The 22,991-nt window shown below is 45.6% G+C and overlaps 1 protein-coding gene across 3 annotated transcripts in view; it reads right to left on the bottom strand.

Moving 5' to 3' along the window:
* TMOD1 (tropomodulin 1) overlaps positions 1 to 22,991 on the bottom strand; it is a 53,379-nt gene that overhangs the window by 28,480 nt on the left and 1,908 nt on the right. For 2 of the 3 annotated variants that reach the window (XM_054986580.1, XM_054986583.1), the window contains exons 2-4: positions 10,616 to 10,794; positions 9,131 to 9,287; positions 1,724 to 1,843 (exon numbers count right to left, since the gene is read on the bottom strand). In XM_054986580.1, coding sequence (XP_054842555.1) covers positions 1,724 to 1,843; positions 9,131 to 9,287; positions 10,616 to 10,735 — 397 coding nt within the window. In that variant the 5' untranslated portion in view covers positions 10,736 to 10,794. Of the gene's footprint in view, positions 1 to 1,723; positions 1,844 to 9,130; positions 9,288 to 10,615; positions 10,795 to 16,865; positions 16,920 to 22,991 lie in introns of those variants that run through there. The other variant, XM_054986582.1, reaches the window with a different exon arrangement.

The following is a 22,991-nucleotide window of genomic DNA, read 5'->3' as shown; positions in this document are numbered from 1 at the left end:
GTTCTTCTCTCTCTCCTGCTGGTCTTGCAAGAAGCAAGAGGCTTTCTGCAAAACTCTCCCAAGCAAGCCTGCAAAAGGCATACTCTCATCATCTCACTCACATGCAGCCAGAATATTTGGGCACTTGTAACAGGGAACTGTATTATTTATATTTGTTTTCTATGTTTTCTTCTGCTCCTACAAGAATACAAGTGAATGTGCATCAGTAAGTTCTATCTGTTGCAATATACTGCCTTGGAGAGTGTTTCAACACACTTGATTCCACACTTGCCTAACTGTTCAACTTTGCTACAGCAGCTAACAAATGTCCCCCATAGCCCTGAGGTGTAATTCACGTGGAAGCACAACAGGAAATGCCTTGTGAGGATGGGCAATGCTGTTGCCTCGGCACTGGGAATGACTAGATCATTCAACCATACCTGAATTGCAGCGGAATTATCCAACTCATTCTACAGAGGCTGATGGGGAAGAACAAGGCCAGAACAGCAAAGCATGCGCAGAAGCGGCAAGCAACTGTCCGGGGTGGATATTCTCGGCTCAAAGCATCCTTTAATTATTTCATTTGCTTGTTTCTCTCAGCACGCTGCTCTGCCCTGGCACACCGCAGCAATTACTGGCGTACAGAAAGCATGCTTGAAATGGAGCCCTTCCCAGCCAAGCTGCATCCGATGAGTCAAGTCTATCACCAGGTCAGCAAGCAGCATTCAGGCCTGCAATCCCCCAAACTGCAATTCAGACAACACTTTTTTTTAAAATGCAGAACTCTTGCGGAATAAGGAATGGCAAAGTGGGAAAATGATTTTGGAGAGGGCAGACCAGCAGGCCTGATGCATCAGGATCGTGCCACTAAAGAGGTCACTAGCACAGGTCTCTTACATTCCCGCTGCGATTCCTAAAGAGATGGATGATGTCAGGGAAACATGAGAGGAACACACAGCAGGCTGCAAAAAAACAAACAGAGTTGAAGCAGGAGGGGAAGCTTCAGTCAAGGAGGGTGAACAAAGGAAGAGACGAGATTAGTTAAAAAAACAGTGTCGTGGGAGTTAACGTCAAGATGTATTAGGACTGGGAAAAAAGGGGGGACGCTTTCCAATCCGCTTTCTTGTTCCGCAAGCATCTGGTCAGTTTTCGCCCAATGGCTACCACAGTCGAGGGTCTGAAAAGCGGTTGCAGGAGTATGCCCCCCACTAGGGCAGCCAACTCTGGCTTGGGAAATTCTTGGAGAAATGGGGATGGTTCTTGGGAAGGGCTGAGTTTTGGGAAAGGGGGAGCTCAGCAGGGACGTGATGTCACACTAGGACTTACGTTTCTCCTAGACTCTATGGAAGACCGTATAATTTTACCTTCCAAAGCTGCTCTTTTCTCCAGGGAAACTTATCTTTGTAGTCTGGGGATCTGTTGTAATTCCAGGAGAACTCCGGGCCCCACTTGGAGATCGATAACCCTACCCCAACCCTTTCAGCCACACGTTTTCATTAAAACTTGCATAAGGGCAAAGGACAGTGCAACCCTACACAGTTGCACACTTTTAAGTCCATTGATGTCAATGGGCTTAGAAGGATGGACTGCACTGCAATCTTACGTAAAGTAACTCCATTGATTGCAATGGGCTTAGACAGGAATAACTCTGCCTAGGATGGCACCAGAAAGCCTGTGGACTTATGATCCTCATCAAAAACAAAACAAAACAAATCCAGTCAATGCGCACAGTCTTGCGTTTTACCAGCAATGTCGCAAAGCTCTGCGTCAGAAGCATTCGCTAACGCCTCCTCCAGTTCTGGTTCCAGGGTCACACTCTCCAAAACAGGATCGATAGCTTTTTGCTTGGGGATCCATGCTTTCCCTGGAAACACAAAAAAGCGGTATCAGCAACATTCTGGCAGGCCAGCAATTATTGCTAATTAGGAACTGAAGTGCTTTGTTTTCTTTCCTAGGTGTTTATTCCTAGGAGCCCCTCAGTAAGCAAATGAAACATGCACAAAAATCAGTAGGTCTCTAAGGGTCGAGCTACAAGTGACGAATGACACTTGCCTGGCAAGTGAACAGATTCACGTGTATTCCTCCCTGTTCACTTGCCATTCACTTGCACTCCAGTTGATCACATAGTGATCAGCACAAGTGGAGGGCAAGTGAACAGGGAGGAATACACGTGAATCTGTTCACTTGCCAGGCAAGTGTCATTCATCACTTGTAGCTTGGCTCTAAGTCTGTTGCAAGAAGCTGTTATCATTGGATGAAGCATGTGTATTGGCGCTCAATGGGATTCAAGCATGACTCATTTGATCTGGAGCAGACCAGAATTTTTTAGGAGGTAGGGTAGGGTTGCCAGCCTCCAAGTGGTGGCTGGAGATCTCCCAGAATTACAGCTGATCTCCAGGCCACAGAGATCAGTTCCCCTGGAGAAAATGGCTACTTTGGTGGGTAGACTCTATGGCATTATACTCCATTGAGGCACCTCCCCTCCCCAAACTCCACTCTTTCCAAGCTCCACCCCCAAAAGCTCCAGGAATTTCCCAACCTGGACCTGGCAACCCTAAGGTAGAGATGAATAAAACCAGGCATGTGAGGGGCTGCAAGTCAGTGGTAGAGCATCTGCTTGGCGTGCTGAAGGTCCCAGGTTCAATCCCCCGACTTCTCCAGTTGAAGGATCAGGTAGGAGGTGATGTGAGACCTCTACCTGAGACCCTTGAGAGTATATAGTCTAACTAGTCTGAGGAGGCAGTATTGGTCTTGGTGGCTCTTCATCAAACAACTACATATAACGCAGCTTTGTGAGTTCATGAGAGGGAGGGATAGAACCAGACATACACCTTCCTCTACACAAGGCTGTAGGTGGTCTTAGATGAGAAGATCAACTTCCTACAATATTTTCTGCCTGGGATAGGGTGTGGACAGCTTTGGTTTTAGCAGGGAAGAAAAGGGGCAGGGGTCACAGCCTCACTGTTTCTTCCTTCTCCTGCCTTCTGCTCCCTGAGTCAGCTTCTTAACGGCTGGATTGTAAGGTGGAAATTAATGGGCCTAAAAGACATCAGTCAATAATGCCATTGTGTGCCTGGGGATTGCTGTTAAGCCCCTGGAATAGTAGGTGTTGTCTTGTTTAATGCTACAGACATTCGTGGGCGTTGCCCCCTGGGTGCCACCTATGACAAATAACAATAACAACATTCGATTTCTATACCACCCTTCAGGACAACTTAACGCCCACTCAGAGCGGTTTACAAAGTGCGTTATTATTATCTCCACAACAATCACCCTGTGAGGTGGGTGGGGCTGAGAGAGCTCTGGAAGAGCTGTGACAGACCCAAGGTCACCCAGCCGGCTTCCAGTGGAGGAGTGGAGAATAACAACAACAACAACATTCAATTTGTGATTCGGTTTCGGTTTCCCGGCCATGTCGGACACTCCTCTCTGCAGGTCCGGGCGGTTGACCTGAGAGGGTTAACCCCCAGGACTCCCAGTGAGGGGTCAGGGTCCGGAGCGCTGCGGGAAGAGCCCCCTGAAGTCGATGCAGGGGGTAAATTGCCCGTCTGCTCCTACGGAGGCCAGCAGACTTGCGCAGCACATCGCATGCTGCCGGGCCATGGAGAATGGCAATAAGCAAATTTAAGGTGAAAACCTGTAAGTACGCGAATCCCTTCTGTTATTTCAAGCGTATGCAAAGGATTGGTAGGAGTTGAAGCTAAGAAGGTTCGGATATCTTCCCCTTCGTTAAGTTTTGGAACTTAGTTGGCAGACTCCCCCCCCCCACCTAAGATGGCGACGAAAAAGCAGAGCCCTGTTGTGGGCAAATCTGTTTCGGCTGCTTTGCAGGGGAAAGGAGAGTCTCTTGAAGAGGTGGTTAAACGGTCGGTTGTTGAAGCTATGAAGCCCTTTGTTGATGTTAAATGAAAACGGTCAAAGGGTTGGCTCAGTTGAGAACAAAGTGAAAACCATTAAAGACGTAGCGTCTGGGGCAGAGCAGTCTGCTCGGGAAAATGCAGTACTTATGAAAGCAACAAACAAAGAAGTAAAGCTTTTGGAGAATCAATTGATAGGGCTACAAGTGGATCGTGCTCAGATGGTATTGCGCCTTCAGAATGTGAAGGAGGAGGAAAGTGAAAACTTAAAGGATTTGGTGTTGGAACTTTTGGCGTCATCCGCAAAGGCAACTAAAGAAGAGTTAAAAAGCGACATTCTGGAAGTCCATCGGACATCTTCAAAATATGCAACGAAGCGGCAGCTACCTCGCGAGATTATTATCGATTTTTTCATCTAAGAAGACTCGGGACACCATCTTATATAATTCGTACAATGTGGACTTGGACTTTCTGGGTAACAAGGTTAAGATATTGAAGGACGTTCCATTTTTAGCTCAGAAAAGAAGATTCAAATATAAAAGCTTTGCAGCTCTTCTGAGGAAGCGTGAAATAAAATACAAATGGTTATTTCCGGAAGGCATCTGGTTCAGTTATAAAGACCAAGCCTACAAGATAACATCGGAAGTACAGCTGAGGGACTTTGTGTTTAATCATCAAGAGTTCCAGCAAGGAGAGGATTTAGAATCTGAAGGGGGGAATGGGGAGGAGGGAGTGAGCACAGCCACTGTAGCTGTTCAGAGAGAGCTGCGACTGAGACACGGGGGGGGGGGGGGAGAAGACCTGATCCTGACTGTAGTTCGTATTTTATAAGATCTACCAATCTAATAAGATATTAGAAAGTTTAACTTTAAATAATTGTATTATGAAGGGAATACAATACTTGTAGATGTAGTGTGTGTTTTTTATATGTTGTTTCTTCCCTTTTCCCCTGTTCACTTTTTCCCTTTTGCAGTCTTTGAGGTTAGTAATTAAAAATAAAAAAAATATTTTAAAAAAACCAACAACATTCAATTTGTATCCCACCCTTCAGGACAATGCCCACTCAGAGCGGTTTACAAAGTGTGTTATTATTATCTCCACAACAATCACCCTGTGAGGTGGGTGGGGCTGAGAGAGCTCTGGAGGAGCTGTGACAGAGCCAAGGTCACCCGGCTGGCCTCAAGCAGAGGAGTGGGGAATCAAATGCAGTTCTCTAGATAAAAGCCTTGCTGGTGACGAATGGGATCACAGACAGATTTAGAAGGACCCTCACTGTGTTTTATCTCAACGTACTTTTTTCTTCTGGGACCAAGCTCTGAAAAATATTGGTTCTGTGAGGCGGAAGTAGAAGCTATTTGTCCATGCTAATGATTGTCAGGTCTTCCATGATGTCACCAAGCAAACTGTCGCTGCCCCCTCTATTTGCAATTTCTCCCTTTTTCATTACTAAGGTGACAAATGAACGGACAAACTGATAAACACACAAATATCATGTAGTGCTTTAAAAAATATTTTTAAAGAAAGGCGGACAGCTAATTGGAAGAAGCCAGGCAACGGGGGCCAGCTCTGGATTTACTGGTATGTACATCTGTTGCTTCAGATGCAAAGCATGGAGGAAGCTGGGCTTGCTCTATGGCTGAAGAATGCGCTTTTGACTTTTTCCCCTATTGCATCTGTAGAATCCCTCCTCTGTAGCCTCTCAGCCATTCTTCCATTATCAGTTAGTGATTTCTATCACAACCACTTTCAAGTACATCCCTCTCCGCAGCAGCACGGGCAAGGGAAATGCCAGAGGGGCGCAGCCATAGGGCCCCAGCACCTTCAGTGATATTTTGAACTCTGTAGCTAAATTTTGCACTTTCAGTTCTTTACTTAAAGGCTTCCAGCCCAACGCAATCAAGGGATATATGGGGGAAATGTGCAGTCTGCATGATGCTCAAGCGCATAATAGGAAGCATGTTCGCTCCCGCCCTCTAATACTCCAGCCAGGTAATGCAAATGTTCTGACATATACTTGGCTCTTATTTAACTGTATCAAAAATGATTTAATAATTTGAGGAGCGATAGCCCTTCTATGCTTGCACAAAGCACTCACGGAATACTGGGGAAAAACAGCCCTCAATTAAGGCAAAGTTTAAGAAAACAAAGCCAGAAAGCTACAGTGGATAATGGCTCTGATAACATGTCAAAAAAATGAAAGAAGCAGGGCTTTTTTTTCAGCTGGAACATGGGGGAACTGAGTTCCGGCACTTCTTGAAAATGGTCACATGGCCGGTGGCCCCGCCCCCTGATCTCCAGACAGGGGCACACAGGGCAATCTCAACTCCCCTCTGTATGGAGATCAGGGGGCGGGGCCACCGGCCATGTGACCATTTTCTCCGAGGGCAACCCACTGAGTTCTACCACCTCTTTTCCCAGAAAAAAAGCCCTGTGAAAGCATGTTTATTGTTCATAAAATAAGGACACAACTATATAGAGATGCTTACATGATTGCCACAATTAATCCCTCTGGGTTCTCACAGGAAACCCTTTCTTTACACATACATAGTTTTCTTCAATTCAAAACTTCTTAGATGTATGAGGTAAAATACGAATAGTAAAGAGGCCTTCTTAATTACCACATCAACATACCGTTGCCATCGCACTGGAAAGTTATTCCCTCATGTCAGGGTCATGTAGCTCCCCCCATTACCTCGGAGGGGAAGTGTTTCTGTTTCCCCCCCCCCCCATCTAATTCATCTCAATGCCCTTTTAATGAAATTTATAAATTAAAACACATGCTCTACATTTGAAACATCAGCGAGCCACCCAACCTTTACTGTAAAAAATGAGTCGAGGTATGAATTATCACCACTGAGGTAATTCTCAACACCATTTTGGATATTTCCTGTGAGAAGACCAAATATATTTATTTTCTTTATAGTTTAAACAAGTTTTTTAAAGAGTTAATTGGAGTTTGGAGGACTGGAAGTGAAAGAGTGACAACACAAGCCATACTTATGAGAAAAAGAAGAAAAACATCTCTTCAGAAACTAGTTGAGAAGAGGCCCGTAAGTGAGATCGCATACTCATAGCTCCGGACATGGAATGTGACGGGGGGGCTATTTCTGTCCTTTCAGGCTGTGCAACACAGAACGAGAAGGAGAACAAAGGTCGGGCCGTCCAGAAAGCAGTTTGAAGGTTGAGCCTGGCTAAATTTAGCCCTCGCAGAGAAACAACTGCATTCTGGACTGTCTCTTGAGATGAAACTCGAAACAGCCTCTCTGCGTTCCCTTCAAAATGGCTGAAATAAGTACGAGGAAAGTGTGTCTTATCCCAAGCTTCGGCTAACTGTGCGCAAAGACAACAGTGAAAATAACTTAAATTTCTTACTGTATCACTTGGGGGTGGGGTTTAAAGCAGAAGATGGGATGTACCATTTCAGCCAGTTTCTTATTGGTACTCTGTACCAGCTTGTACCAGCTTATTTCCAGTGCTGGTAAGGCAAGAATCCCAGTGGTAACGTTGGCAGGGATGTGCCAAGCACAGCAAGGCACTTTAAAATGTAATTCTCCCTGCCACCATAGGAAGGGATTTTTGATCATCCAAGCACGGTGACCCAAGCACCTAAACCAGCCCTCGGTCTTGCTGTTCTCTATTTCAGTGAAGGCAGAAGAAAGACTATCTAGAATCTAGAACAAAACACATTAAGATTTGTCTGGCAAGTGAACATCAGCATTGTACATCGCTTGTAACAGGATCCCGAGTAAGGGACATATTCCTTCTACAGTCCTACACTGAAAAGGTTCATCTACATCAAGGAAGGACAACACAACCTCCCTCCAAACAGTCCACTGGGAACATCTTCTACACAAATGCTATTGAAATGGATGGAGCCTTGCTTGTTCCAGTAGGGCTTGGAGAATTTCTTGACAGATCGTGCCCTTCAGGGCTTTTTTCCCACCTGGAACGTGGTAGAACGGAGTTCCGGCACCTCTTGAAAATGGTCACATGGCCGGTGGCCCCGCCCCCTGATCTCCAGACAGAGGGGAGTTTAGATTGCCCTCCGCGCCAGTGGCGCGGAGGGCGATCTAAACTCCCCTCTGTCTGGAGATCAGGGGGCGGGGCCACCGGCCATGTGACCATTTTCACCAAGGGCAATTTAAACTTTAAAAAACTCCCCCCTTGTTCCAGCTGACCTAAAGTGACGCCATTGCGCAGTCTCAGGAATGTGCGCTTGCTTTGCATGTGCGCATGTGGTACCAGGGGCACCACCTTCCGCCGGGAGTTGCCCCCTGTGCTGGCAACCTACTGAGTTCCACCACCTCTTTTCCCAGAAAAAAAGCCCTGGTGCCCTTCATTTGTTATCTAGAAAGATCAGCGAGACTCTGTTTTGCTTTTGAAAACAAAGTTCCTACTTCTTAACAATGGCTGGAACACATTTTTTAAAGCAAGCTGTTCCAAGCAATCAGAAACAAAGAGTCAAATAACACTGTTCAACATTTTGGCTTGTGAAACACTTGTGATTATAACACAGGTGGCAGGTTGCAGGGTGGAATTCTCCATGTGTGCACAATGGGTCTCTCTACACTCTGGACACAAACATGAATTTTACTCCACAGTATATCTTCTGTCCTTGTGTCCAGACTTTCAGTGTAAAAGGAGAGAGAGATTAGCTTTGCCCCCACAGAAACTAAGGACAGTCATTCTTTTACATGCAAGAAATATCAGGAATGCACTTGGAGGGGAGGATATCACTGAGATTTGGGTTACTCGACACCCTCTTCGAGGTGATCCGAGTATCTACACACAGGGGTACCTTCTGCTGCCTTTCAACTGGGCCCGATTGCATCCTTCATTGGAAATGCTTTGTCTTGGCCTCCATTTTCTCAGGCATGCACGAAAATCTTGGGAAGGTATAAATTTTCCTCTGTGGCTTTCATGCCTCTAATGTGCACCACCATATTCTACTTTGCTGGAGATCTTCTTTGGAGGACACACCCATGAAAAAAAACACCAGACACTCACCATCATGGTTGTTGTGGGTTTTCTCAGTGTGACACTGAGAGATCTCTGTCTTTTGGTGCTACACCTCTGAAGATGCCAGCCACAGCTGCTGGCGAAACATCAGGAACTGCAATGCCAAGACCATGGCAATACAGCCCGGAAAACCCTCAACAACCATCATTCTCCGGCCGTGAAAGCCTTCAACAATACAACTCACCATCATCTTCATTCATTCAGAGTTAGAGCTATACTCCAAAACACACGTCTTGAAAACACAAATGCAAGAAGCCCACTTGGCTGTCTCATACCTCTTTTCTCTCCTGTGAAAGGAACCAGATCCTCTCGGTCTTTAGTACTGGCTGCCTGCTGCTCCAAGTGTGCCAGAAGGTCGTCCCTTTTAAATGGGCCGGTGGGTGTTTTTTTGGTCTGGTCTCTCTGTCTCATGCCTGCAGGCAATAACGCATTCTACATTTGGGAGGAGAAAACAAAGACAGGAGCCACAATCACCAGCTGATCTTGTCCCCGCCTTGCCAACCATACACATTTTGCTGCCATTCAGGTCATCTGTGGTAGCTCAGGGCCAAACTACAAGCGACGAATGACACAGGTTGGACACTTGTCAGCTTCCCTCAAGTTTTGATGGGAAATGTAGGCAGCTTGGCGGAATGTTGGACAAGTGACAGCTGAAAAGTCCATTGGACAGCAGTCAGACAGCCAAGCTGCGAGACCAGGAGGCCTACATTTCCCATCAAAACTTGAGGGAAGCAGACAAGTGTCCAACCTGTGTCATTTGTCACTTGTAGCTTGGCCCTCAATGAATCCACAATACTTGCACAGGAAAGAAAAATTAGGGTTTTTTCCCCCTCAGGCAAGTAATTACCCAGTATTTACAGTAGCCTTAAGCCACCCCTTTCCTCCTCTCAGCCAACTTTTCTCTACCTATCCGTAGCACCAGACAATTGGCATACCTGGCTCAGTGCACTTAACCCAAAGAGGAACAGAGAAGGCCCAGTCTGAGCTGGTGCCAAGGTGCGAGTATATATATTAACTCTTTCCCAACCCTTCCTCTTTCCCCCTCTCCTTCTGTAATTTTCTGTAAAAATGAGGGAAATGATTTTCTTTCTTCCCATGGTATCTGAGGAAGTGAGCTTTGACTCATGAAAGCTCATACTGGAATAAATGCCACTTATCTCAAATCCCAACATCCAAACTGCTGCCTCTGGAAGCTCTCAAGCACAGCATGAAGGTGATGGTTATTTTCTCCTATTTGTCCACAGCATTTGCTACCCTATACTACCTCTGACCAGGGAGGTTCCATACTGCTTTGGCAGTGAAACCACACAGACAGAACTTTTCAGGGGCCTTTTTTCTGGGAAAAGCGGTGGTGGAATTCAGTGGGTTGCCAGCACAGGGGGCAACTCCTGGCGGGAGGTGGTACCCCCGGTATCACATGGGCACATGCAAAGTGTGCGCATGCTCTCAGGACCGCACAATGACGTTACTTTGGGTCAGCCAGAACGGGGGGGAGTTTTTAAAAGTTTAAATCGCCCTCGGCGAAAATGGTCACATGGCCAGTGGCCCCACCCCCTGATCTCCAGAGGGGAGTTTAGATTGCCCTCCGCGCCAGCAGCACGGAGGGCAATCTAAACTCCCCTCTGTCTGGAGATCAGGGGCGGGGCCACAGGCCATGTGACCATTTTCAAGAGGTGCCGGAACTCCATTCCACTGCGTTCCAGCTGAAAAAAAGCCCTGGAACTTATCCACATTTCAGAAGGCACCTCAAAATCACTCACGTCTGGATCGAGCTCCACCATTTCCTCCTCTAGCATCTTGATTTCTTCTTCCGTCAGCTCCCCCAGGATCTGATCTTCATCTAGATCCTGGTATTTCTCGATTCTTTTTCTGTATGACATTCTGAAGACTCCCTGGTTTTAAAATGTCCTTCCCTCTTTGTCTCTCTGAAATAGATATCCTATAAAAAAATTTAGACACTTTGGCTTCAAAGCAAGATAACAAGCCAACACAGGCATACAGGAGAAAGCACAGCATGACTGAGTGGTTCATAAAATACAAATTTAGGCTACATGATTCCCCCACTTCCAAGTAGTAAAATGTGACAAAGATAATGCTCTTGGGCTTAGACCCCTCTGAATGAGAGTGAAATGGAGTCTTACCGAGTCTTTGTAATATTAGTTTTACCTATAAAAGAAAATGCTGTTTTGTGAGCTATTTTGGAGCGTTGTTAGATTTTAGTTCCAGAGGAGTTCACTGTGTTAGTCTGTAGTCACAAAATAGCAAAGTCCAGTAGCACCTTTAAAACTAAGCAACTTTATTGTGGCATAAGCTTTCGAGAACCACAGCTCTCTTCGTCAGATGCAACCTGATGAAGACAGCTGTGGTTCTCGAAAGCTTATGCTACAATAAAGTTACATCTGACGAAGAAAGCTGTGTCTCTCGAAAGCTTACGCTACAATAAAGTTGTTTAGTCTTAAAATGCTACTGGACTCTTTGCTATTTAGATTTTAGTGTGCTTTTGGGGAGGCAGTGGCTTTATGATGAATTCTCTCTTTTCAGTTGCGGGTAAAGTGATGTTTATTGTATTACTGTTTATACCCTGCTAGTTGACTTGAACGTATTTTACAGAAAGATGGAATAGAAATTGTTTAAGGAAGTAAATAAATATTAAATACACAGATAAATAATTATACAAGCAGTTCACAGTGGAAGCAAACAGACTCTCCTGCCGCAGGCTGCAGCTGCATCAACTTGTGCAGCCTTTCAAAGTTTGAAACATCCACTTTCCAGCAAACTCCAGCTAGGATACTCTCACCACCAGCTCCCCTTCCTACCACCATTCACAATTCATTTCCTCTGCCTGCTCCCTTTCCATAGCTGGAAGGATGCTAGACAAGACGGAAGTGATGCTCGTTGGGAAGGCAGAGATCTTGAAGGACGTTGTACTCCCCACTCTCGATGGAGTTCATCTGCCTCTTGCAGACTCAAGAGCCTAAGGATGATACTGGATCCAGCGCTACTACTTGAAAAACAAGTTAAGGCAGCCACAAAAAATGCTTTCTACAACCTCTCCCTAGCCTGGAAGAGGGCTTCTTACCTTGACATGGCCAACCTGGCCACCTGGATCCATGCTATGGGAACATCAAGAGTTGACTGTCGTAATGCACTGTACATAGGTCTCCCATCTATGTTAACTAGGAGATTCCAATTGGTGCAAATTGCTGTAGCTCGACTGTTAGCAGAAGTGAGGAGCATGGACATCACTCCCATCCTACAGTCACTCCATTGGCTACCTATCAATTACCATGCTCAGTTCAAGGTATTGGTTATTACATACAAAGCTCTTCATAGCCTTGGTCCAGCATACCTACGGGACTGCCTCCCTCCCTATGTTCCCCCACAGCAGCTTCACTCATCTGAACAGGGTCTCCTGCAGGTGCCAGGCTGCACATGGGCAAAATCAACAGCAGCCTGTACACGGGCTTTCTCTGTGGTGGCCCCTACCCTATGGAACGGCCTGCCTGAGGAGGTCAGGAGAGCCCCCACTCTCCTGGCTTTCCGCAAATGATACAAAACTGAATTATTCAAAAAGGCTTTTTACTCAGATAGGAGAGAAGTTTTGTAGGGAGGGAGTCTCAGATGCTTTGCTAATGAGTTAGGAACCATAGGCTTCACCACTATGTTGCCTTACATATATATTATCTGTTGCTTTAAATATGTACTCCTATATACGACCTGTGCTTCAAGTTGTCTAATGTCAGTCCTAGAACTGATTATGTTCTGTTTCAGCATTTCTTCAACTCTGTATTGGATCCTTGCTAATGCTATATCTTTGTAAACTTGTATTTGTTTACACAATGGCATTGTTTATGGAAATGTCCTTGCTACTGATTGTACTAATCTCACACTGTGTAATCCACCTTGAGTCTCAGTGAGAAAGGCGGAAGATAAATGACGTAAATAAAAAATAAAAATCTTCCCCAAGCTCTGATGGGTATCTCATTCCAAATGTTAGTGAGGAATTCCCATTTCCCGCTCAGAAGGAGCCCATCTCTTAGGACTGGGTCCCATTGATAAAACATCAATTAACCACCTTAAACTCTTAGCAAGCAATCAGCTTTACATACGATGATCTCTAAAACAACAGAAATAATAGACAACGTGGAAGTATCACACATTTGCCTGCAATGTCAAGCATATATTTGTATGTGAGAATGACTTAACATCACAGAACCAGACAGAGATAGGAAGGGAAGCAGGGAGTGTAAGCAACAAGATAGCAGAAATGTCTTTCTTCAGGTGACAATATAAGAAAAAAATTCTGCAAAACTACCAGAAAATGGATCTGGGCTGAAACACAAGGAAAATTGGTTGGACCCTAATAGTCAGGGCTTTTTTTTCAGGGGGAACGCGGGGGAACGGAGTTCTGGAACCTCTTAAAAATGGTCACATGGCTGGTGGCCCCGCCCCCTGATCTCCAGACAGAGGGGAGTTGAGATGGCCCTCCGCGCCGCTCACCAGCCATGTGACCATTTTTTCCAAGGGCAACCCACTGAGTTCCACCACCTCTTTTCCCAGAAAAAAAGCCCTGCTAATAGTATTTCAGCAATGGAATTAGTTGCCCTCAGGCAGTTGTGGAATCTTCTCCTTTTGACATTTTGAATAAACATGTCAGAGGTGCTTTGGTGTCTAATATCCTTCTTCAGGGCAAACGGCCGATCTGGGACCGATCCGCTCCATGTGAGTCAAGAAGTGAAACCGTCAGCTGGCAGAACTAGCTGGCCCAACTCCTGAACTGACAGAATACTGGAAGCACATAGTTCTGCCTTGCCAGTGTCTTCCAGACCTCAAGATACACAACTGGTTTAAACCCATGACCTGTTTAAGCTTCCTTGATCAGCCATATCTCTGATGTTTGTTGTCTTCAGCAAGCGAGCTTTGCAAGTGTTTGTAGAACTTAAAAAACCTGCAACAAGCCAAGAGTGCTGCTCCAAATGCAAACCGATCTTTTCCTAACCTTTTCATGCCAAGAAACAGCAATTTATTTTATTTACAGCACACCTTTCTAGCTGAGCACCAAGGCAGATCACAGAATATAAACAGGGCAATCAGACAGCATTTAACAACAAATGAACAAAGGAATGGGATTAGGATTACAGATTGCACAACAGGGACTGCTTGTTTCTTCTCGTTGAAATATAAACACTGTATAATAAGAGAAAGTTTATCTCTTACAGCAGTGCAGAGGAACAAACACCTAAAAAGAGCCCAGCCGGACCAGACCATTTAGCTAACGCTCTTACCTTCCAAGCTATTTGGGAAGCTCAACAGCTTCTTGAGAAGGAGGTTCCAATAGCTATAACTACCTGCCTTGCTGAATCTGGTGTGCCAAAACAGCACAAAAGGGAGAGGTTCTGAGACTGCACAACACTGTAACCTAAAAAGCCCTCAAGAACCTACTTATCACACTACCTGGTGTGTTGCATTAACAATATACAATCCAACTAATACACAAAATAGCAATATATTTGTAGTATGCAATTATACACCAGCGAATCACCATTCATATACAATAGACACTCATAATCATTTACACATAGTCCTCAATCTGTTTTACAAGAAAACCAAATCACAGGTGTTCGAGCTCAGTCCATGTATGATAAATATTCGTTGGGATGCAATTCTTCACTCTCAATATTAACAAGCCCACAAAACCCGAGGTTGTTTTCAAGCTTTATGGCTACATGCACAAGTCTAATGCCTGGGATACTCCCACTATTCCGGGGTTCTCCCACTGTTGGCAACCAAATGGCTGCAGGTGGCTGGAGTCACTCCCCAATTGTTGGAGCGCTCCCGAAGTTGGCAACGAGCCCGCCAGCAATCAGTTCTGCTCGTTTCGCCCCAGCTTCTTCACAGCCAACAAATGCCACTTTACCATTAAGTTATCTAAACAATACAGATCAACATGAAACCGATGTACTCTGACGCGCAAAACTCGCGCAAGGAAACGCGATATTTCGCATTTTCCCCGTCCCGATCCGGAAGAGGGTGGCATGAAGCGCCTTAAGGTTAGTCATCTGGAATCGGCCCTGGAATGGCTTTTATGAATTTATTTAGTATATTTTTACCCCAGCCTTCTTCCAAGGAGCTCAGGTTGGCATACATCGGTCTCCCCTTCTCCCTCTTGCCCTCACAACCACCTTGTGAAGTAGGCTAGGCTAAGAGGGAGTGGAAGATCCAAGGTCGGTGGGCTTCTGTGGCCGAGCCTCTTGGGCCTCCCAGATCCCAGTTCAACATTTTAACCCAGTGGTACTCGCTCCTCAGCTCACAGAGAGCCACTTTCACAACTGCCATCAACCTAAACAGGCCCATTTATTTTCATCCCCAGCATGAGGCCTGCACATGAAGGAGGCTCTCAGCTTACCCATTCCTCTGGCAGCGGCTGTTTCAAGCTGAAAACCATCCACCTAGCACAAGTCCCACCTTCCTGAAACTAGGGGAAGGTGCTGGATTGGGGAACAGTGCCTGGAAGGCTGACAGGGGGCATGCTGGAGCTACATGTGGCTCCAGAGCCACTGAGTATCGCTGCTTTAACCACGACACCAACCTGTTTCTCTTCCTTTCGCTCTACGGAAAACTGGAGTGGTTTTAAAGTGCTAAATGTGGGCCAACTCTGACTTCATTTCCCAAAGTTCAATCCAAAGCATCATGATGCAGAAGTAAAGCCCCAATAAATTCAGTGGGACTTATTCCTATATAAGCAGACAGAATTAAAACTCTAGATATCAAATTTGGCAGGGGGGGGGGCGCGGCAGCTGAGGCTACAGTAGTTGGCAATGCTGTGAGCCGTTCAGTCCCAGGTATGAGTGAGTTTTAGTGAGAAAGGCTGTCTACAAATGATCTGGAGGAAGGGAAGGGATTTTAACCAGCACTTAAATTTTAAATTGGATTAAGTAACTTGTAAACCAACTCAGTAGTAAAGTTCACATAACCCGTCAAATAATGGTTAAGAATTCAAAACATAGTTTATTGCAACCATAATAAAGGCAGGGAATGATGCATATCGCCCAAACTGTACATTAAACTAAATGAAATTCTAACATCGATCATATCAAGAAAAGCTTTGAACCGATGTACCTGCCTTATCCTGAATCAGTCCATTGGTCCATCAAGGACCGTGCTGTCTACTCAGATTTGCAACATCTCTCCAGGGTCTCACATTATCTCATATCATCTATGACATGATCTCTTTAGTAAAGAGTCCAGTAGCACCTTTAAGACTAACCAACTTTATTGTAGCGTAAGCTTTCGAGAACCACAGTTCTCTTTGTCAGTTGGATAGTCTTAAAGGTGCTACTGGACTCTTTACTATGTTGCAACTACAGACTAACATGGCTAACTCCTCTGGATCTTCATCCATTTAAAGAATCTACCTAGGCCATTTTCACACTGCTTACAATAAAGTTGGTTAGTCTTAAAGGCGCTACTGGACTCTTTACTATTTTGCAACGGCTTACTGGCAGTTCTCACGCGAAATCGCGCCAGGAAGATGTTGTCCTTCCGGGAGCTCAGCATGATGTTCTGTGGCTGATAAGCAGTGTGAAAATGGCCCCCGTTTCTCCTTGCTTGGTTCTTATGCAGCTATATTTCCTGCTTTTGTATAATACTTTATTCTTTCTGGTTTGTCATTCCATAGGGTCAACCTGTTGTTCCAGTCCATCATTAACATTTCCAACTCCAAATCTGCCCTTTTATTGTGGTTCTAAACAAACCTATGATATCTCAGAGGCCAAGGAACACAGAAATGGTGAGACAGGAGACAAACACATAACGCTGCCTTCTAGACTCTTGGCCTATCGTGGTTAGTACTGTTTACTCAGACAAGCAATGGATTTCCAGAGTCTCTGCTGGAGGCCTTTCACATCACCTACTGCTCAATTCTTTTAACTGGAGATTCCTGGGATTGAACCTGCGACCTTGAGCATACAACTTATTACAAGAAATGCAGGAACAGAAATAAATGCTTACCTCCCGAATGCCAAAAGTCAGCGGGGCCAACGCTGCCTGTGAAATGGCAAACCGCAAGCAATTGAGATGTTACGTTAGTGGACTGATGTGGATTAGTAGATGTTATATTAGTAGCTCAAAATCCCATAAAAGTAAAAACATAACAGGTTGTTCAGAGAGAATAGCGTCTTCCAAGCTCAAGGGAGAAGGGAAACAAAAGGAACGCGACAGTTGTTTTTAAAATGGCCCAAGGCTCCAAAAACAACCCTCCTTCACCCACTGGACTGTCACTCCCTAGAAGTGCATTTCCCAAGGCTGGGTAAGGGTGTGATTTATAGGATACTAGACTTGTACAGGAGTTAAGTGAAAACTCAAGTCATCTTAGGAGCAATTATTTTTAAATGGCACAAGTATCCCATAAATCATCCTCTCTGCAGCTGCTGTGAATACTTTCCCCCTTTCTTCTGGCCAGAGCCAAATGCAAAGATAAAACAAAGAACTGCCGGAGACAGACAACAGTTTTAACAGCGCTAAAAGCAATGTTTCTTTTGCGCTATAGTTGCCTCTAATCAAAAAGGGTTTACAAGTTTTAAAAATACTGTTTAAATCTGGTGGGGGTGGGGGAGACTGGTCCGCAGGAAGCAGCCAGTATGGTGCAGAGGTTGGGAATACGAAATAACCCCAGCAAAGGTACTGGCCGTATCTGTGGAGAGCCCAAATCAAAACTGAACTGTGACAAACACAGAGGGTCGAGTCCAACAAGGGGCAACAGAAATGTGAGTAGACTTAAAATATTATGAAGCATTAATTAATTCATTTACTTGTTCAATTTTTATACCGCTTCTTTTCAGTGAAGATCTCGAAGTGGTTCACAACAATTACAACGATGAAAAACAACACAAAAATATAATCAATAAAATCATATTAGAACAGCCTAACACAAATAATTAAAAACCACTCTAGTCCCAACCCCAGCCTATAAAACTCTGCAAATAACATAAAAATTGCAGGTAGGTACAAATGCACAGAAATTTGCTCAGCCTCACAAAAGCGTAGCAAAGGTAGGCCGGAATAATTCTGCCTTACAGAGTTGCTGAAACGTCAACAGGTCCTGCTGAGCACAAGCGCCTCCTCCCAACAGTGCATTCCAAAGGGAGGGTGCCACAACTGTAAAGGCCCTCTTCCGGGTGGAAGAACGCTGTACCACCACAGGGCCAGGAACCACCAGCAATCCCTGCAAAGATGAACGAAGCAGGCTGGAGAGTTCATAAAGGGAGAGGCGGACCCAAAGGTATGAGGGTCCCAGACCCGGAAGGACTTTATAGTGAGGGCTAACACCTTGAATTGGATCCGGAGACTAACTGGTAATCAGCGCAGCTGCTTCAAAATCAGAGTTATGTGAGCTGACTATGGTGGCTTGCAGCCGCATTCTGCACCACCTGAAGTCTCCCAAGCGTCTTCAAGGGTAGCCCTACATAGAGTGAGTTGCAGTAGTCTAAATGAGAGGAGGCCGTTGCACGGCTCCATGTGGCAAGGTCAGATTGAGATAGATACGGGGAAAGTTGTCAGGCCTGGTGAAGATGGGAAAATCCTATTCTAGCCACCATGGACACCATGAAGAGTCTGGGGGGGTTGGCTTAGAATCAAGCCAAACCCCCAAACTCTTCATGGAGTCTGCAACTGTAAGCTGGCCTCCATCAAGTAACGACAGTGACAAAATTCCCCGCAGCCGAAGTCCTTCCCAGCCACAGGACCTGAGTTTTCAAAGGATTTAACTTCAACCAGTTACCCCTCAGCCAGTCCACTACAGCATCCAGGCACGGGGCCAAGGAAGAGAGATCTGCTTCAGGTAGAAGGTAGAGTTGGGTGTCACCGGCATACTGGTGGCATCCAACTGCAAACCTCCTAACAACATCTGCTAGAAGGCGCAGAAAGCACTGGGGACAAGATTGATCCCTGGGGGACCCCACCGTGGGGTACCCGTCAGGATGAACCCTCATTCCCAAGGACGACCCTCATTGAGCATCCCTGGAAGGAAGAGGCAAACCATCGAAAGGTGGTAGCTCTTACCCCCAGTGAGGTCAGGAGGTCGACCAGGACCAAACGGTTAACTATGTCAAATGCCACTGACAGATCTAATAAAATCAGTGACCACCCTTGTCTAGCTGCAGCCGGACATCTTCAGCCAGAGATATTAAAGGCGCCTCAGTCCCAAAGCCTGATCTGGAGGCAGACTGAAGTGGATCAAGAGCTAATGTATCATTCAAAAGCTCCTGAAGACCCTCTGCCACCGCCCTCTCAATGACCTTACACACGAAAGGCAAATTCGACACAGAGAGGTCATTTCCCCTGCCAATAAACTGGGAAGTCTGTATAATGAAGGACAATACAGTCTGCCACGAAAGATTACATGATGAAAGATGCCAGTTTATTATTATAATTAATAACAGCATACTTAGAGTCTCTCTCTACACAAGACTTTTGACAAGTGTTCTTCGTGTGTTAAGAGATGCAATATTAGCTGGGAAGTGTCGTTTTAAATGACAGAGCCAGCAGAGATTGTTCCAGAGGGGACAGATTCTCTCACAGCTCTCTGCCACCTCCGGTGTGCCAGACTGTTTCCCTTTCCAGAGCCTTTGCCCTGCCCAGGCTTGGTTAATTTGAAGGTTCAGGCAGCAAGGTGGCAGGGCAAAGGTTCTGGAAGGGGAAACAGTCTGGCACGCTAGAGGTGGTGGAGTGATGTGAGAAAATCCATTCCCTCCAGAGAGATCTCCGTGGCTCTGTCATTTAAAACTACGCTTTCTGGCTAACATTGCGTCTCCTGGCACTTGAAGAACATGGGCCGAGGCTCCTTGTGTAGAGAGACTCTTTTAGAATGCTCCAAGTACATGTATTTCTGTAATCATTGTGGAAGCCCTGCCCAGTTGGGTAGTATCAGAGTTTCTGTAAGCAGTTGGTCCGGCCTCCACCATATTTATTAGCCATTTTAACATGGCTGCCTGGGATATGAAACAGCACCAGGCCTCTGGATTTAAAATGGCAGCTTGAATTACAGCCAGAGGACTGCCAGCTAACAGTTGCTGAGTCCCACCCGGGAGACCCAGGCATGAATGGAATGCCGCATAGGAATGTGGAGTGATCAGTGGTGATTGGATTTACAGGCTCTCCAGCCCCTAAGGAATCCAGCGCAACAAAGGTCTCGTAGAGTCATCCCCACTTAGCACATTTCTTTCCCTCCTCCTGTGATGAGATCTCCTGTCCTTGATTGAGGAGCGAATCAAATAACATTCATAAGTATTTACAGTTCATTCCTGGGAAGGTACATTCCCACAACTAAATTCATCAACTTAGCTCCAGTGGACTTCATTAACAAACTATCCCTTTGTGCAGCAGTAGACCAAATTTTGCGTTTGCTTTCACACGCCCCAGCAGCTACCAAGCAAGGTAATCAAACCTTTTGTTGGTCCCAGGAACTCAGTCTTTGTTCTAACAACTAGGTGGGCTCTCCCACCTGAGGGCATGTTTCACCTATAAAGGTAGGACCCTGGCCTCATTTAAATTGTACATGCTTATCAGATCCAAAGCGCTGTTTCCTTGAGGTTTGCCCTAAGCCTCTTGCTCCCTCGGCTGAGAACGCTGGCGTTTGAAGCTTTCCCTCCGCGGACTCCCTGCTCTTTGGATAGGTAATTATCGCCTTGCAAACCCTCAAATCTATCCCACCTTCACCACTGCTTTTCTTAGGCCTCTTGTGTGTTTGTGTGTGTATGCATTTGCCCCTTGAATAAAAATTACCCTTGAATTAAGAAAACCAGCTTCGTGTGTGTATATCCTTGGGACACGACTCCGTAAATTATTGATGAAGAGATCCCGCAGTTACCACCCTCTCAGACAGCTGTCTTCCTTGCTTGCCAATTCCCCCCCCAAAAAGTCTATTTACTCACAAGGAGACCAATTCAGGCAACATTTCCATACATAAAGCATGGTGTAATGGTTAGGGTACCGAACTAGGATCAGAGAGATCCAGGTTCAAATCCCCATTCCTCCATGCTAGCTTGCCAGGCCAGTCACATACACTCAGCCTCTAACCTGCCTCACAGGGTTGTTGGAGGAGAGGAGAATAATGTGAATACCTGAAGCTCCTTTGAAGAAAGGTGGAATAAAAATGTACTTTCCCGACTCGCTGTCCACCCTCTACTAGCACTTTAGAGAATACATGTGCAGAAAATGAGAGCCTCGAGGAAGTGGCTTAGCAAGATTTGTTTTACATTCACATATTTGAAATATTTCTATAAATCCATGTTTCTTTACTCCGATTCAGTCCAAACAACAGCCGCAATCGAACACAGAATTAAACAGAATCAAGTTAACTGAAAGCGGGAGGGCTTAAGAATGCCCTGCTCGAGACCAAATGGAAGAGAGATTAGGGACTCCTGACTCTTTAAGGGTTATGTAGAAGAGGGTATTCTGAGAGACACACTCAAGGGTGAAAAAAGCAGCAGGCAGCCCAAATTCCTCTGTGTACGTGGCTGTTCAGGAGTCCTCTTGCCTTCTTCAGCCCCTGGCTGCCCTTGTGTTGAACTGTCAATCTACTTTGTTAGGTTCTGCACTGAAGATATTCATAAGGAATTCTTAATAAAAGAGTGATGTTAAATGCGCTTAAACCCAGAGCACAGAGGAACTGAAAAAGAAAAATAATCCTCTCTGCATCACCTGCCCTTTATTGTAGTAAAAGGGAAGAATTAAAAGGAAAAGGTTCACTGAATGAACTAAAATCCAGAGATCCCGATAGAGCTAAAAACATTGCTGTTCAAGGTAGGCCAGTATTTTTATCTGAGAGACAGAATGATTTCGTGCCAGGAAGATGCTGTCATTCCGGGAGCTCGGCGCAATGTTCCGGGGCCAGTGTGAAAACGGCCACGATTCAAATGAGAGTCTTTCCGACTTGTCACTTAAAGCCCCTGCCCAGTTTCAAAACAATTCATCCTCTAATGCCGTATTTAAGTAGCCCGCACAGCATGTTCTGATCCTCCGACTGGAATTCTTCTTGCCGCTATTATCACAACTGAAGAGTGACTGCCCATGGGGAAGGGGGGATCATGTACTTTTTATTGAAAAGAAATTTATCCCCCACCCATATTAAAACAGCATCTGCTGGAATCCTTTCAGGACCAGAGGTTTCCAAACTGTGTTGCAAGGGACTCGTGTTTGTCAGAGAAGTATCACGGATTCCTCAGTGAAGCTTCACTAAAAGACACACTTCCCTGACACTTTCTCTTCATGGGGTCACCTTGTATCGCCCTCTAGTGTGACGTACCAGCTGCTAGTGTGAACTGAGTTTGCACCCCATAATATGTCCCAGAATCCTCAGCATCAGGGCAGGGGTTTCTGGGTAGGTGAGCAGCCACAGGAAAGGGAGTCCCTAGTTTGACGGCAATCTCTTCTAGAAAATGAGTGGAAAGAACAGGCTCCCAAGACTTGCCATTGTTCTGAATTAATTGGATCATTAAAATGAGTCTTGCCTTTGCTTGAAGGTTTGAGGATGTCCCATAGAGTGGCCAACTTAATGAAAATAAAATAGAAAACCCTGATCCTGTTCCTTTCACAGAAGCTTGAAACAGAGCCAAGCTACAAGCAACGCCTGACACAGGTTGGACACTTGTCCGCTTCCCTCAAGTTTTGATGGGAAATGTAGGCATCCTGGTCTTGCAGCTGAGAGCCAAGCTGTAAAACCAGGACGCCTACATTTCCCATCAAAACTTGAGAAAGCTGACAAGTGTCCAACCCGTGTCAGGCGTCACGTGTAGCTTGGCTCACAGACATAATGAAGGGAAAGCCTTCCCCACTGCTTGGCTCCATGCCTGGCAACACATCACCTGCTTAGGTATAAAGTTTTTTTTAAAGTAGGCAACCGTAAGAACAACTGGGGGCTCATGGAAATTTAGCAGATGAAAGTTCTCCTGCCCTGGAGCAAAATCATTGCTGTGGGACATGGGCTGCGGGGCTGCCAACTTTTCCAGCATCTTCTGGCTCCTCCACCCTTAAGAGTCACTTTAGCTGCAGACATTAACAGAGGATACGATTTTTCAAAAAGTGTTACCTGCTAATAAAGTTAGTGCTAAAGGCAAAGAAGGAAGGCAGTCCTGTCTC

The sequence above is a fragment of the Eublepharis macularius genome, chromosome 8, assembly GCF_028583425.1.
Source record: "Eublepharis macularius isolate TG4126 chromosome 8, MPM_Emac_v1.0, whole genome shotgun sequence".
In the NCBI taxonomy this organism is placed as follows: domain Eukaryota; kingdom Metazoa; phylum Chordata; class Lepidosauria; order Squamata; family Eublepharidae; genus Eublepharis; species Eublepharis macularius.
This window is presented reverse-complemented; position numbering and strand designations above follow the sequence as displayed.